General features: G+C 34.3%; 1 protein-coding gene across 2 annotated transcripts in view; it reads right to left on the bottom strand.

The window, feature by feature from the left end:
• Nucleotides 1–17,905, bottom strand: part of LOC130240547 (PDZ and LIM domain protein 7-like) — a 77,283-nt gene that overhangs the window by 27,766 nt on the left and 31,612 nt on the right. For both annotated transcript variants that reach the window (XM_056472118.1, XM_056472119.1), the window contains exon 3: nucleotides 2,614–2,765. In XM_056472118.1, the coding sequence (XP_056328093.1) occupies nucleotides 2,614–2,765 (152 nt within the window). The remainder of the gene's footprint in view (nucleotides 1–2,613; nucleotides 2,766–17,905) is intronic.

Below are 17,905 nucleotides of genomic sequence, written 5' to 3'. Positions count from 1 at the left end.
AGTTACACAGTAACTGTCTGAGTTAAAGTTACCTCTCTTTCAGAAACAGGCTTGACTTACCCTGCTTTCTCCAGTTTAACAAACCTGCCATTTTGAAACGGAAAACCCAGAGTTTCTCTCATTTCAGGGTTAAAATACTCTGAGTTTTCACTTAACCTCCGGTCTGAAGCGGGCCCATTATCATCACCTACTATGTATTATAGCTCTTCTTAGCTTCGGTAAGAATCACATACAAACAATGTGATTGCTGAACTTGACTGCTATCTTACATTCACTACAGGAAATATTTCTAGGCTCTTTGGTTGTGTGTAAACAGTGAGTGTGACCCGTGTTATTATCATCAACAAGGAAATCAAAAACTAAAATAATCCATTTTAAAAATCACAAAGACAGAGACAAACAATCCTGAGCTCACACTGAAGTTTAACACTTAAAACAAACAATTACCAAAATACACAAAGCAAGAGCAAACCAGGACAACAATGCAAATCTAAAAAGAGATCGTGTGTTTCAAAGAACTCACAAAACCACAATTGAAGAGTAAACCAAAACCACAGCGGCCTCTGTAATAAAAGCACATCCCTGAGTAAATACAGACGTGTCCAGACATCAGCCTTTGTGTGTGCGTGTGTCAGACAGAAAACAATGCTTATGACACAGCAGCCATCTCTCAGTCTAATTATTATGATATAAAACACAGACAAACACATATTATTCACACTTACGACACAACACCTCAAAGATGACATCATTAAGCTGACTCATGAGGCCCCGCCCACTAACACTAGATCCTCCAATCAGCTCGCTCCGCCCTCAGGCATTCCGGGAGATGAGCCGAACTGAACTTGTCTATTCATATTCTTTATTTATCCACCAAAGAGCCACAATGAGAATTATTTTAAGATATTAAAAATGCTTGAACACTCAGCACTTTCACTCAGCACTTTCACGCTTATACATATGTAAAATGATCTGTTGTCATTCATTTGGTGTAAAATGTTGCGTTAAATAGTGTATCTTGGCTATGTTATGGCAAAACCAGATTAAACATTTTATGAATATCACTTTTCTACAACAATAACAACAGAATTATAACAATAAAAGACATCAACAGCAATAAATAGTACATGAAATAAAATACATTTTAAAAAATAATTAATAATAATAAGAATAATAATAATAATAATAATAATAATAATAATAAAAGAAAAATCTATAACCGTTTCTATAAGGTTTACTCATTTATTCATTCATTTTCTTTTCGGCTTAGTCCCTTTATTATTCCGGGTTCGCCACAGTGGAATGAACCGCCAACTTATCCAGCATATGTTTTACACAGCGGATGCCCTTCCAGCTGCAACCCATCTCTGGAAAACATCCATACACACTCATTCACACACACACACTACGGACAATTTAGCCTACCAAATTCACCTGTACCACATGTCTTTGGACTGTGGGGGAAACCAGACCACCTGGAGGAAACCTACGCGAACGCAGGGAGAACATGCAAACTCCACACAGAAACACCAACTGACCCAGCCGAGGCTCGAACCAGCGACCTTCTTGCTGTGAGGCGACAGCACTACCTACTGCGCCACCCTCTATAAGGTTTATATAAAAGTTAAAAGACAAACAGGGACAAACAGTGTCCTGCAGATTTTAGCTCCAACCCTAATCAAACACACCTGAATGAGCTAATCAAGGTCTTACTAGGTATACTTGAACCACCCAGGCAGGTGTGTTGAGGCAAGTTAGAGCTAAACCCTGCAGGGACACCGGCCCTCCAGGACCGAGATTGGTGACCCCTGACAAAAACAGTAGTCAGTGACGGAGACTGCAATGAAGATGATGTATTTATTTCAATATCAAAATACCAAGAAAGTTTATTTGATATATGTGTTGTGGAGTTTGTCCAAGCCTTTCTGCAATGATGAGTCACATAAATGTCATCGCAAAGTTCGCCGTATACACACACACACACGAACATGCACGCTTTGTTTTTGCACAACTTTTTTAGGCAAATATGATAAGAAATAAGTTAATATACACTGCTATGTCCATTATGCTGCTGTACAAAATAAACCAGATTTGACATCCACAAACCGGGACTCTTTGAATCTTTTCTTACCAACATGCTCAGTTTTAAAAACGCTTTAAACTTGTAAAACTCAAGAGCTGCAGCTGATCACAGAGTTGGAACAGATCTTTTAATCAGAGTTTCTTTGCAAATCCTGTTCTGTGCATATGATTATATGTGTTACTATGGATGCATGTTAATACACAGCTGTCAATCAATTCAGTGGACAGGGAAACCGCACTCCAACATCATGTTGCATCGGACTTAAAATTGAGGGATTTGGACCTTCTTTTAACATCAGGAATTTTTTGAAAAAGAGACTTGTGTTTCTATCACTCCAGCATGACAGTGGACACACTACGCTACACACAGTTCTGTCCCATCAGCTTACAAAAGATGATTTTCATCATAGGTGCCCTTTAAGATCACCTAATATAAAGAGGGACCAAAACAAGTGTAACCAAAATGTCATTTTCCTAGTTTGAATGTGTGTGTCTGTGTGTGTGTGTGTGTGTGTGTGTGTGTGTGTGTACCTGCTCAGAGTGAGCTTGAGGGAGTCAGTGGCAGCTCTAATCTTGTTCTGGGCCTCCACATGGGTCATCTCCTCTGCATTGGCATCAAAGATGGACACCACCCAATCTCCAACACCCACTCCAGCCTGCGCCGCCTTCCCGCCTGGAGTCAGCTGGAAAACACACCGAAAACCAGCACCAGTTAGGCAGGATATAAAGAAGCTTCAGGAGACGACATGATAACATTACAAAAAACAGATTCAACAAAATATTCAAAACATTTGCAGACCACAGCCTCATCACCCTGCAGCCCAAGACTGGTTACTCACTGAAGCTAAGCGGGACTGAGTCTGGTCAGTACCTGGATGGGAGACCACATGAGAAAACTAGGTTGCTGTTGAAAATGGTTTCAGTAAGACCAGCAGGGGGCGCTCAACCTGCGGTCTGTGTGAGTCCTAATGCCCCAGTATAGTGAAGGGGACAATATACTGTCAGTGAGTGCCGTCTTTCGGATGAGAATAGTAAAGAGTAGCGGTGTAACCCTTGGCCAAATTCCCTCCATCGGCCCTTAGCCATCATGGCCTCCCAATCATCCCCATCCACTGAACTGGCTTCCCTTCACTCTACCAATAGCTGGTGTGTGGTGAGCACACCGGTGCTGTTGTCCTGCGGCTGCAGTCACATCATCCAAGTGAAGCTGCACACTGGTGGTGGTGTGGAGAGACCCCCCTCATGATTGTGAAGCTCTTTGGGTGTATGGCCATACATGATACAATAATAAATACGCATAATATAAGAGCTGCCAACATAGCACTACATAAAGGGGCATTGTGGTGTTTGACAGTGTCATAAAACCTTTCCATTTAAATCAATGGCTTTTAAATTAAGACATGGAAAATGTCAAATATTGCCATGAAAACTAAGTATTAAGGAATTGAATGGTTGCTAAAGTGGTCTAAAAGTTAATTATTATGTTCAAATCATTTAATGTTTATTTCTATAGCACTTTTACGATGTAGATTGTGTCAAAGCAGCTTCACATAGAAGATTATAGTGAATTGAAATGGTGTCAGGTCAGTTTTCAGAGTTGAAGTTCAGTTTAGATCAGTTCAGTGTGGTTTAATTTTCACCACTAAAAACCCAAACTCTGAAGAGTAAATCCATTGATGCACAGCTAAACAAGTCCAAGCAAGCACAAACTTCACCAATTGACAAAAGTGAAGGGAGAAAAAAAAACAGAGAGAGAAACGAGGCTCAGTTGGGCACGACTATTTCTCCTATGGCCAAACATCCTGTGCGGAGTGACAGTCTAGATGCTAGGTGTGGTCTATGTGGTCTGGGGGTATTTATATTATATTATATTATATTATATTATATTATATTATATTATATTATATTATATTATATTATATTATATTATATTATATTATATGCCGTTTAATCAATGTGTGAGCTGAAATTATGGAGTCAGCACTAGCATCTAAATAAGTTATGAAAGTGAAATAAAATCCCTGTGTGGGTTTGTTTTTATAAGATATAATATTGTTCAGTAACACACAATTTTCACTTTCACTTTAACAAGTAGGAGTGTCATTTTTCACAAATATCAGCAGGAAATGAGTCTTTATTTTTGAACAAGCAAAACGTTCACATTGAGCTAGCAACATTTAAGATCAGGGGTGTCCTGGAGGGCTGGTGTCCAGCAGATTTTAGCTCCAACTCGCCTCAACACACCTGCAAGAATGTTTCTAAAAAGCCTAGTGAGAGCTTGAATAGCTAGACCAGGTGTGTCTGATTGGGGTTGGAACTAAACTTTGCAGGACTCCGGCTCTCCAGGAAGAAGTTTGGGCACCCATGTTTTAGACGGAAACATTATTTATTATTGTTAGTTTTTAAATAAGATAACATCACGCTTTTAATGAGTCTGAAAGCACCCATCACAGGTAAATAACAATGGAAATGTCTTTAAAATGGTTTAAAACAAACGACAAATTGACAAAATTACATAAACTCAATTACAGGCCAATTCAAAACACTAATAAGTCAAAAAAGTGCATGTTAACTGTTAATTTACCTGTCAAAGTTAACAATTAAGCCAATTTCTCAAGTCTGAGCTTTGTGTATGTATTAAATACTCCATTTTATTTTTATTTACTGGCATCAAAAATCTCCTGAACGCATTATAATATGCCCCAGATTCTAAACCCAGGACTCAGTGTGTTAAATAGGCCAGCAAACAACAGCATTAAAAATGGGAGCATCTCTCTAAACCCGTTTCATCAAGTGTTTTATCACTATTATTCCTCCAGAAATCCATCACTTTACAAACCATTCAAAAGCACTTTAGTCGCATTAATCTGAATAAATGACAAGATTTAGATCAGTAAAAGATCAGGATATCAGGCAACCACACCTATTCAAACCACTGTCAGAGAAAGAAAACAGCAGAATCTAAACACACACACCTGAGCGGAAGCAGAGTCTACTGAAACACTGTTGATAAACCCTTCATCATCATCATAACAAAAAAAGGCAGTCAAAAATAATCCGGCACTTTAACGCAGCATTGACTTTTACAGTGCTACAGCGCGGCTCTTTCAGATAAGACTGAGCTGGCAGTGAAGCAAGTCTCAGCATATAAATCACTCTGAAAAACACCCAAGGCGTAGCCCGAAAGGGAAAGTCAAGAGAATGTAGGGAAATATGCTCATGTCGGCGTTACATGGAAATCTACGTACACATTTTGTAACATGGAAAGTGTTGTACTGCTGTCGGGGCTCTGTGTGCTGTATAAACACAAGTGTGTCCTCACTCACATCCAAGTGGAAATGACTGACTTGTGTTAAAGAGTTCCCATATTTAGGTAAAACCAGAATAGGAATCTGCAAGGCTGAGTCAGCCCATGTCTGATGCATTCTGGGAAAATAAGAGCAGTTTCAGAGTAACTCAAATGACACACTATGATTAAATGGGTAAAGTTACTTTTAAAAGTAATATATTACAATCCTAAGACACTTAAAATAAATAAATAAAAAGCTTAATCCTAAATAAAATAACTAAATCAATTACAATCTAAAGCCCATTGTAATCTTGAGGAGACAAAAAAAGGCCAAATTTACACAACACATCCTTTTACATTACTTTCTCTGCAAAAAAGTCACTTAAATGTGTTAGTTACTTTAAATTTAGATCCATACAGCAGTGGAGATTAACCTGTATTCTGTCACATATGCGTGCAAAAAGAGTGCAAAGCTAAACGTGCGCTCTGTCTGTCTGTCTGTGTCTGTTTGTGTGTGTGTGTGTGTGTGTGTGTGTGTGTGTGTGTGTGTGTGTGTGTGTGTGTGTGTGTGTGTGTGTGTGTGTGTGTGTGTGTGTGTGTGTGTGTGTGTGTGTGTGTGTGTGTGTGTGTGTGTGTGTGTGTGTGTGTGTAACAACATTGTGTGCGACTAAATTGACTCATCTTAACACAACAAATGAATCAAATACCAATTAGTAAAGTTCTTACTGTAGTATTTCTTACAAACGCTATGTGAGATCTGCTTCCTTTAAGTCTGTCTGTTGTCTGACGCAACCGAGGGAGGAGATTAAGGCACGTAGAAACGGTGGGCGGGGATGACAAGCCTTAAAGGTGCAGTACAACAAAACAGCCTCCTGGTGCAAAAATGTTTAAAATAGACTCTTATAAAGGGTATAATAAAAAATCTGATGGGTGTTTTGAGCTGAAACTTTACAGACACATTCTGGAGACACAAAAGACTCATATTAAATCTGAAAAAAGGGCGCACCTGTGGCACAGCTCTCAAAGGTTAGTCTGCCCTACAAACACAGCATTTCTGCTTTTAAACGTACATTAATTGAGAAAGACACATCTGGAATGAGACGCGTTTACATCATCCTCCAGAAGGGTTAACAGGACCCAAACAGCACCACATTTGGCCACAAAATCAAAGCAACTCAACATGCAAAATGCTGTGCATCATTAATAGCACTTAGTCTGTGTAATAAGATAATAAGACACTTGGTGGAAACACCCTAATGAGATCCAGCTTTACAGAGGCCTGTTTTCATGAAAGTAGTACCCAAACATTTAAAGAGATAGTTCACAATAAAATGCAAAAATTCAAGTTGTTTTAAACTTTTAGAAATTTCTTATGTTGAACACAAAAGAAGATATTCTGAAGAATGTTGGAGGGGGAATCATTTGAGTTTGTCAAATTTTCCAGCATTCTTCAGTATATGCATGAGTGCCACATTATTTACAATTAACACTATGAATTAGGGCTGTACGATATTGGAAAAAACTAACATTGCATTCATATATCGCAGTGAATGAAAATATTGCAATTTTAGCAGATGACTTGAATAGCTTGTATATAATAAATATAAATATAATTAAATATATAAAAATAAATATGATTCATAATTTTGAATCGATTGGGATGATTCTGCATAAAACAATTTAAAAATGACAAGCAAAGTTAAAAACAACAGAGAAAAGATGCAAACAAACAAGGATTTATGATTTTCTGGAAAGTATTCAGACACACACATTAAATAATCACTATATAATAATAATAATAATAATAATAATAATAATAATAATAATAATAATAATAATAATAATAAATTAAGTAATTTAATTGAGTAAATAATGTATATAATGTCACAGGTTTGTTTACTTTTCTTTTGCTGGTGCTGGGATGTCCACTAGATGGCGCTATTGTCTTGAAGTTACTTGTTCTCTTATGCGCGCAGGTTGGAGTGCATTACAGGTGAGTCGCGCTGCCGGTGATGAATGCATTATAGGTTTCCTCATTTGTTCCATCGGGGAGAAGCTTGCGTTGCTGGCTTGACTTGGGCTGCCTGATCGGTCTCCTTCAGCTCCAGATTTGTTTGTTTGTTTGAAAGATTATGTATTTTGCATTTGATCTTGTTTAAATTACTTTAATAAATCTTCGTTTTTATGAATTATTCAATTGGTGGCGTGGACTTTATGTTGCAGACTGTCTAGAGCTGGACAGTTTGTAACAATGTACAAATCAATCTGTAAGCTACAAATATTTAATTTATGTTTCACTCAGCGGTTAAAATTTGTAATTACTCCATTAACTGTAATGTCTGGTCAACTATAATCCCAACTGCAATGCAGATCCCTGCGATGTGACTACTGTGGACTCGCACATTGCGATATCTATGCTGAAATATATCGTGCAAACCCTACTAAGAATTTCAACTTTTAACATGCAGAGCTGCTCAATGTCAGTTCCAAAGCAGTGGATCAATCAGAAGAACTTGAAGGCGGGGCAAGTGTTGCAGGCATCCGTTTACAGTAGCAAGTTACCACGATAACAGCTTGGTGGTAAAGTTTAGAAGGGACCCATCTGCAGCCAGAAGTTTATGATAATCATTTAAATTAGTATAACAATACAATTACTGTACAGCAATTAATGTCTTAATTCTACTGCGAGACTTGGGGTAGGGTAGGTGTTAATAAAATATACTTTATACAGAGTATTATTCATATTATTTATTAAACTACTTATTACTGTTTTTACATTACTGTGAGGATTAGGGTGGGGGTAGACAATAAAATACAATTTAATAAATATTTTAATAAATAATACTCTGTATAATTACTGTTTTTACTTTACTGTGAGGATTAGGGTGGGGTAGACATTAATTAAACACAATTTAATAAATAGTTTAATAAATAATACTTTGTATAATTAATGTTTTTACTTTACTGTGAGGATTAGGGTGGGGTAGACTTTTATTAAACTCAATTTAATGGGTAATTTAATGAATAATATGAATAATACTCTGTATAATTACTGTTTTTACTTTACTGTGAGGATTAGGGTGGGGTAGACATTAATTAAATACAATTTAATAAATAGTTTAATAAATAATACTCTGTATAATTACTGTTTTTACATTACTGTGAGGGTTGGGTTTAGGGTTGAGGTATGGGTAAATGTTAACATATAGATAACAGGTTATTTAATTAATTTAATAAATAATTCTGGTTGACTTCCAGCTGCAGAAGCATCCCATTATATTAGTTTATATTTCGTTTTGACTTTGTTTTCAAATTCAGTTAGTTTTAATTAGTAGGTAGATTTACTCATTTTTATTAGTTTGTATATTTAGAAATTGATTAGTTTTAGTTTAGTCTTTATTAGTTTCAGTATTAGTTTTAGCTTATTGTTATTGTTTTCAAAAAAGGGATATTTGTTAGGTGCAAGTTTCAAAATCATCAGAATAAATACTGTATAAAAAAAACTCAACCAAAGATATGGCATTGATATTTTTGAAACATGTATTCAGAGGACACATGAAAACTACCATCTACCACTACCATCTACACATCCTCAAACTCAAACACAACAGTCCACATGACAGCAGGTCTAAATACAACATGTGTGCAGGGCTGCTTCTGATGTTAGAGACACGGTAATGACGGGAAGTTCAGATCTTTAACGCGAAAATGGATCTTTTGTGACAATCCTCCCATATTAGGACTCAATATACCAAAAATATGCAGTCAGCAATCATAATTTCAGACACTTAAAACACCACCATGACTTGAAAAGTTTCTTACAATTATGTTTTGCAACCCAACTGAAGCCTGATTCACTTATTTCTTTACAATTTTCTGCTATGAAATGAACATGCGATTCGCCAGATCCTCTTATTGAAGCCCTCGGTTTACTCGTTCTTCAAGTTTAGTTCAGTCACAGCAGGCTGTACTGTTTGTGTTTAGTTTAATGAATCACGCATGCGCAGTATTATCAGTTCATCGCTTCTCAGTGTAGCCTACTGTTCTAATAACTGAATAACTCTGTATATATTGGTTTATTTCGAGTCAGAGGGGGTATCAGGCATGTTAAAAAATAAGTCATTTGTGCACAAGTGCTTACTGGAGATGTGAATCATTTCTAATGATTCAGTGAACTAGTTCAACCGGTTCACTTAGAAGAACGATTTGTTTGGGATCGCGTTCACTAATACAGTTATAAAAGCCATTACTGGACATGAATGTGTTAAACTAATGAATTTAAGTCTCTGTATTTAATGCTGCCACCGTGTTACTGTCATGTCCACTTGTTTTTGTCGCGGGAGCAACAGCAAGGACTGATCTGGCCAATGGCATCACAGACTTACAGTATTACAGTATCACAGACTTACAGTATACACAAGATTTACAGTAGGCTAATGTATTAAATACATTAACATAGATGAAAATGAGGAATGTTTTTGCTGTGAATTTAGTTTCAGTTAGTTTTTTTATGTACACAACACAGTTTCAGTTCTCGTTTTAATTTTTATTTCGATAATCGAATGTTTTTCACTTCTAGCTTTCGTTTTTTTGTTCGTTTTAGTTTAAACAAGACACACTCTGTAACCTCTAAATGATGGCATAATTTTCATTTTGGGGTGAACTTTCACTTTAAACGTCCTGTGAAGTGTTTTAATTCACATTTCTGTTCTGTGTGTGAAGTAACTTCAACTGAAGCATGAAGACAGGGCAGGACAGAGTAGATGAGGTCAGTGAGAATGGTTGACCTTAAGTACATACAGTAATATTGTCTCAAAGGGGGCAGGGCATGTAAGATACTAGAGAGCATTTGATTGGTCAGAAGATTTGATGAGAAACATTAGACATTAGAGAAAAGTGACAATTTTTGGGTGTTTATATCTCATTCTTAATATGAACTGCCTCACTGTTTTGAAGCCAATTAAATTATAGACATTTGTAATACTAACATACTGATGCTAGCATCTAAATTACATTATTTTGGTTTCACTGAGACTTTAACATCTGTGCTGGTAAATTCAGACGCTCTATCCCTACAGGCACATTTCCGGTCTGCTAGTCACTTCCACAAACATTTACAGTCTCCTCGGCGGAGCTCTGGATGAACAGCAGTGGGAAAACGGAACAAAAGTTATTGTCCTCGAGCTTCAGCTGTCAACAGCCGGTTTTAGACCATGCAAATATTTATGAAACACAAGCAGCACTGTGACGTCTGCATGAGGAAACGTCTGAATCTGAACAACAAACCCACAGAAAGTCCTCAATCAGGTGAGTCAGACTGGCAAACATATACAGAATATACTGCAAACCAGGAGAGGTCAGAGTTCATGCTGAATATTATCAATTTAGAGGCTGCAATATTTAGGCAAAACATCGAAATCTGAATTTGAAATAGAATTCTGATAAAAATTGTCTGCTACTTAAAACGTTTTTCAAAAGTTATATTATTATTATTATTATTATTATTATTATTATTATTATTATATAATTATTATAACTATTATTATATTACTATTTTATTATATTGTTATTATTATTATTATTATTATTATTATTATTATTATTATTATTATTATATTATTATAAATATTGTTATATAATAATAATAATAATAATAATAATAATAATAATAATAATTATTATTATTATTATTATTATTATTATTATTATTGTTGTTATTATATTATTATTATTATATTATTATATTATAATATTATAGTTATTATTATTATTATTATTATTATTATTAGTATATTACTATTATTACTATTACTATTATTATTATTACTATTACTATTATTATTATTGAGTAGACATGCCAGACATAACTGTTAGGTTTAAGCTTTTCTTTTTTTAGTTACACTCCCAGCCAACAACAGATCCAGTTTCATCATTATACATTTAAGTTTTTTGATTAAATGTTTGATTGCTTGAAGGTTGTGTCTAAACATTAATAAAAATACATCAATTCAAATAAATAAACAAATAAAAGTACACAATGAAAACATAAATTAATAAATATAAACAAACACTAAAAAGAGAAATGTTCTAGCCCTCTGAAATAGCTCAGGGTTTCGTCTATTTTACCTGATCTACAACAGGTTACCAAGTAACATAAAACACTTTAAATACAGTGCTCAGCATAATGGAGTTCACCCCATTTTGAAAATGAATATTTTTATCCATTTTTAATCCACAGATATATATTTTTAAAATAATATTTTAGTCACCAAAGATCTTTAGAAATAAAAAGATAATATATTTAAATTCATAAGTTGCAAACTACAAACTCTCTTGAGTTTTACTATTTTTATATGTTGTAAAATATTTTTCTATAACATATCAATTTGGTTGTACTAATTTAGGACCATTATCATAGCTTATTTTGTTAGATTAGCTTCAAATTTGGCTTCAGTAATGACTAATGTTGTATAGTATTAATATATTCAGAAATCAGAAAGAGCTTTATTGCCAGGTATGTTCACACATACGAGGAATTTGTTTTCGTGACGGAGTTTCTACAGTGCAACAGGATAACAGAGACAGGACAAAAAACAGATCATAAATATATTTTTAAAAAAATAAAAAAAAATAAATAATAATAATATTAATAATAATAATAATAATGATATTATAATATTGTAAAGCTTCCTTTAGAAAATAACAATTTAAATGTGAGATTTGTAAGAGGTGTACTGATGCTGAGCACTGTATATTATGTTTTTTCTAAGGTGACATGGTGTAAGAGGTCTACAAGCTATTATTAACCTTCTAGCCAGAAGCATAGCAAAGGTAATCAGAAAAACACAGTCACAAACACAATTAGACATTGAGATTTTACATATTTTAAAAGGCAAAAAAAAATAAAATAAAAAAATTATAATTTGAAATAAAAATTTAACTAAATAAAAAAATACTAAAAATAAAAAATGCATTGGAATATTTCACTGTAAAATAAGAGCATTTAAGAAACATAGATGTTAAATTCTTAAATAAAACCAACGTAAGCCATACTCAAGTAAATATTTAAAAACTATAATAAATATAACCTATTAAAAATAACTAAGTAAATTTGTAACTAAAAAGAGAAATGTTCTAGCCCTCTGAAATAGCTCAGGGTTTCGTCTATTTCACCTGATCTACAACAGGTTACCAAGTAACATAAAACACTTTAAATACAGTGCTCAGCATAATGGAGTTCACCCCATTTTGAAAATGAATATTTTTATCCATTTTTAATCCACAGATATATATTTTTAAAATAATATTTTAGTCACCGAAGATCTTTAGAAATAAAAAGATAATATATTTAAATTCATAAGTTGCAAACTACAAAATTTCAACAATTTTACACTTTTTTTTTGTTTCTCTTGAGTTTTACTATTTTTATATGTTGTAAAATATTTTTCTATAACATATCAATTTGGTTGTACTAATTTAGGACCATTATCATAACTTATTTTGTTAGATTAGCTTCAAATTTGGCTTCAGTAATGACTAATGTTGTATAGTATTAATATAATCAGAAATCAGAAAGAGCTTTATTGCCAGGTATGTTCACACACACACACGAGGAATTTGTTTTCGTGACGGAGTTTCTACAGTGCAACAGGATAACAGAGACAGGACAAAAAACAGATCATAAATATATTTAAAAAAAATAAAAAATAAATAAATAATAATAATATTAATAATAATAATAATAATAATGATATAATATTGTAAAGCTTCCTTTAGAAAATAACAATTTAAATGTGAGATTTGTGAGAGGTGTACTGATGCTGAGCACTGTATATTATGTTTTTTCTAAGGTGACATGGTGTAAGAGGTCTATAAGCTATTATTAACCTTCTAGCCAGAAGCATAGCAAAGGTAATTAGAAAAACAGTCACAAACACAATTGGACATTGAGATTTTACATATTTTAAAAGGCAGAAAAAATAAAATAAAAAAATTATAATTTGAAATAAAAATTTAACTAAATAAAAAAATACTAAAAATAAAAAATGCATTGGAATATTTCACTGTAAAATAAGAGCATTTAAGAAACATAGATGTTAAATACTTAAATAAAACCAACGTAAGCCATACTCAAGTAAATATTTAAAAACTATAATTAATATAACCTATTAAAAATAACTAAGTAAATTTGTAACAGTTTGTTTAACCCTTTAATTTGACATGCTGCGTGACATGCAGGTGCGTGAGGCCAGCAAACACAATGTAGATTTCAGTTATGATGAACACAGTTTCCATAATTATATTGTATTTATAGATAAAGGTTTATGGCTCTGCCTGCAATGACTTTACCTTGCTGGAGTTTATATCCGTTTCACTTTACTTCATGACGCATCAATGCCGCTCTGTAGGTCAATTAGGCTGCATTTACACTGCAGATCTTGATGATCAATTCTGATTTTGTGACTGTATCCGATTTTAATGACCTGCTTACATCATCTTTTTAAAGTGACTCGTATCCGATCATCTGCATTTACACAGCACATGACAAAGGCGCAATCACCAGGAAAAAAAAAAAAGCGCGGGCGCTGACTAACAGCTGATAATTAAAGAGTGCTCTTTTCTCTATTCCTGTATGTAATCTGTTCGCAGCTTTTGACAAGCTGTTTTAATATAGTTTATGACAGAAAGGTTCTCATTTGGCCATCTTCTTTTGATATATAGGCTTTTTTAACCTTTAGGCATCTTAATGTCATGTCCATGCCGTGATTTATGCATGTGATGTATGCACTAGTTTTATATTAGTTTATATTGGTTGCGTGGCGGACATTTCGCTATCGTTAACATGCTTAAATACCTGTGCTATATGACAATATAAAAGCTGTTTGAGTCCTCGTGTGTGAGATTTAAGGTTTGCGACTCTGCTGAAGTCTGTTCTGAAAAGAAAGTGTCAGAGTTGACGTCATTCGCTATAGTTTTGAATGACGCGTGACTCGCATTGACAGGTGAAAATCCGATCTACCTGCTTACACTGCAGACACGAGGGCACAGATCTGATTCATATCGGATATATTTTCACATATGAACGAGGCCTGAATCTGATTTGAGTAAATCAGAATCCATGTGATTTGTTCCTGCTTACACGTACATGAGCCAGATCAGATCTATGCTACATGGGAGAAAATAAATAAATAAATAATTCGGAATTGAGTCACTTGAACAGAGCAGTGTAAAGGCGGCCTTAGTGACATTCATAAATATTCCTAGCAAATCTAATAGATGTTGGAGACATACTCGTTACATAAATGCACTAAATCGCACTTCAGCAGCGTTTATTTGAGAGCACAAGAAAATCTGCACTTGAGCAGTGTATATTTGAGGGTGCGCAAGAAGTTTCACGTGCTCGTATTACATGAATGCAATCTCGACTTGTAATACTGCGCTCATGACATCTGGCAAGGAAATAACGCCATAGGTAGTTGGAAGATCTGTGTAAAAGGCCTGCCACCACAGCTGGAAAAAAAAATCTGAGGAAACACTGTGTAAATAAATAAGTAAAGGAATGACGAAATAAATAGGTAATTAAATAAATAGGTAAGTAAATACGCAAGTAAATAAATAAGTAAATAAGAGAAAATCCTTTTTTGTTTACATAAATGGCAAGTAAACGACAGCATTTTTGCCTTTATAGTCCTTTAAAAAGTAAACCAAAGGACAGACATTTCCACACAAAAAAAATAATTAAATAAAAGCTTAAGAGACAAAAGAGCAAGAAAGGAGACAAGGGCAGCGTGAAGGGTTGCGTACGCAGATAAAAGTGATGGACACCAGCATCTGTGTTCCTGACTCAAGTTCAGAGCTCAGCTGTTGCTTGCCTTGAGTCTGGTGGCAGTAAAGTGCTGCGCTAAGAGCTTTTACAAGAGCAGAGAAACCTTAAACCCTCTGACATCAATGTGAAGCACGCCACAAAAAAGAAAAACACACAGAGAAACCAGCAAAATCAGACTAGGCATGAGCTGGTTTAACATCCTGACGGTAGGATAACCTTGGATTAAAATATCACGGTATTACGGTACTGTGATTACTGCTCTAAATATCAGAGTAAAAAATTAAAAAATTAAATACCCATTGAACTATTTATTTCCCAATAAACACTATATATTTTATTTTAATATATTTTTCAGCAGTAAACATGTCAGGCTAAAGAATTCAAAGAACTCACTGACTTCTGTGTTTATTAAACTAATGAAGACAGCAGATTTCTTTACAACTTAAAAGGCATCTTTAGATATCTTTCTTTGGATATAAAGTAAAGCCACTGCACTGTTCAGCTCTATAACATGTTTGGATGTTGCTTTATAAGGGATGTGTTTCAGTTGGTTGCTGATTTCAGTTTCAGATTTTAATATAGATGCTTCTTTTCTGCTTGAGTTACAGCTGCATTAAAAACTAAATAATATAGTGGGAAAAACACACTTGTACATATACCGTAATAATGATATAACACAAAATTTTAGCCGTTTTAACACTTAAATAAAACTAAAGAGCATTGATAGTATAAAGAAAGAGTACTAAATAAGGCTATCATGATTGTCAATGATGAGAGACATCCTTTATCAAACACCTTCCAATTGAAACCATCAGGTCGTCGATATCCTGTTCCCGGTGTGTAAGAAAGAGGGGGGAAAAAAAATGATCATTTATACTGCAAGCAATTGAGTTTTAAAATTCCTCCTCTCTTAGTTGATGGCTAGTAGACTGGATATTTATTTAGAGTAGGGGTACCATGATTTAAATGAGATATGCCTGCCTGCCTGCCTGCCTGCTTGCTTAATTTTTCCAAACCACAGTAAAGCTTGAAATTGTTTATAGTCCCATGCCTAAATCAGACTCTGGTAGACAACAAAACTCAGACATCTGATGCTAAACAGGCTTTAAAAAAAAGTTTCTTCCAGACAAGCAGACAAGTCTGTTCTTTTTGGTCATTGTTGATTGTATTTAAGGTCTATGTGGTGATCCTGAAAGACCACAGTGGATCAGACCATTAAAAATCGCTGCCGTATTTTACTTTCCATTTCCTTTTTGGGGGTCCGGGCCTCAGTGCCATTGCGTCAGCCGATACGAGCGAGCCATAAATATCTTGAATGCAAGAGCCAAGCTTTAAAGCCAAAGCGTCATACAGCGGGCTAACAAGACCCCCGAAAGCAAACAAACATGTTAAACGACAAACCAGAGATGATTAGACACACAGGCCAGAGACACTTGGAATGTAATTAGTGAAGTCAGAAGTAAATCTTTCACATGAGGAATGTCAAATGCATTGCTCTTTTGATTTAAAGTGAATGTTCCGCCAAAAGAGCTAATTAAATAAATGTTTACTCGTGTTGCAGAAAAACCACAAACTATTATTATTATTTTTTACAAAAGCATAATGTTTAGAGGACCTTTCTTTCTATATAACAGTTCATATTCATTAAGCTCAGAACAAACTAAATAAATAAGTGTAAATAAATCTGCCTGTGCACTATATTTTCCAAAGAACAGACACTAATGTAGATTGTTGTTCACTGAAAACGTCAAACTTTCTCTCCACCCTTTCGATGCAACTTAAATTTCTCACTTGCACATTTAAAAAATAAATAAAAAGAAAGAAGAAAAGAAAGAATAAAAACAAAAAAACTTTTTGAAATGTAAATATATATGATGTTTTTGCCGCATTTGGCATTGGAAAAAAAAATATCACAAAGGAAGCATTTATAGCGTCACAAAATATATATTTCAAATAAAAACGCTTGTGTTTCATAGTTATTAAAAAAAATCCAACACCATCCCACAGCAATTCTTAACTTTTTGATTTAGTGGCCAACACATATGGAATCATACTAGGCATGGGACGATAACCATTTTCAGAGTATACCGCGGTTTGGAAAAGTCAAGGTTTTAAAACGGTCAACATTTACTGCTATACCGTTCCTAAAGTATGTGTACAGTTTTTTATTTAAGTTTTTTTTTTTTGTTTTTTAGGACAGCAGAATCTTCAGCAGGAAAGATATCTAAAGATGCCATTTTAATTCATTTAATAATTCATTTAGCCTGACATGTTTACTCTTCCAAAATATTTTAAATGCTTCTCAAAATAAAATTGTGTTCAAAAGGAAAAAAGTTTTAGTTTTTTAACCATACATTTAAGAAAAACATTTTAGAGCAGTGAGCACAATACCGTGATACCGTAAAACCGTGATATTTTTATCCAAGGTTATCATACCATTAGAATCTTATGCCTAATTCGTACAATTTAGCACAATTTGCTTTTCCCCCAATGCTGGTTGGGTTTAGGGGTGGGGTTGGGTGCCACGCCTCCCTCCTACATTTCCTACATTTTTGTACGACTGAACTTAAACTCATACAAATTCACTACAAAACTGACAAAACGCAAAGTAGTTAAGTTTCCTTACGAGATCAGAAAAAAAATTCCCCCTCACAAAAAATATTTTATTGAAAGAAAATCATATTTGAGTTTAGTTAAATGGATTGTTT

Source organism: Danio aesculapii, chromosome 14, assembly GCF_903798145.1.
Source record: "Danio aesculapii chromosome 14, fDanAes4.1, whole genome shotgun sequence".
Lineage (NCBI taxonomy): Eukaryota > Metazoa > Chordata > Actinopteri > Cypriniformes > Danionidae > Danio > Danio aesculapii.
The sequence above is the reverse complement of the archived record's forward strand: the minus strand, read 5'-3'. Positions and strand labels throughout refer to the sequence as shown.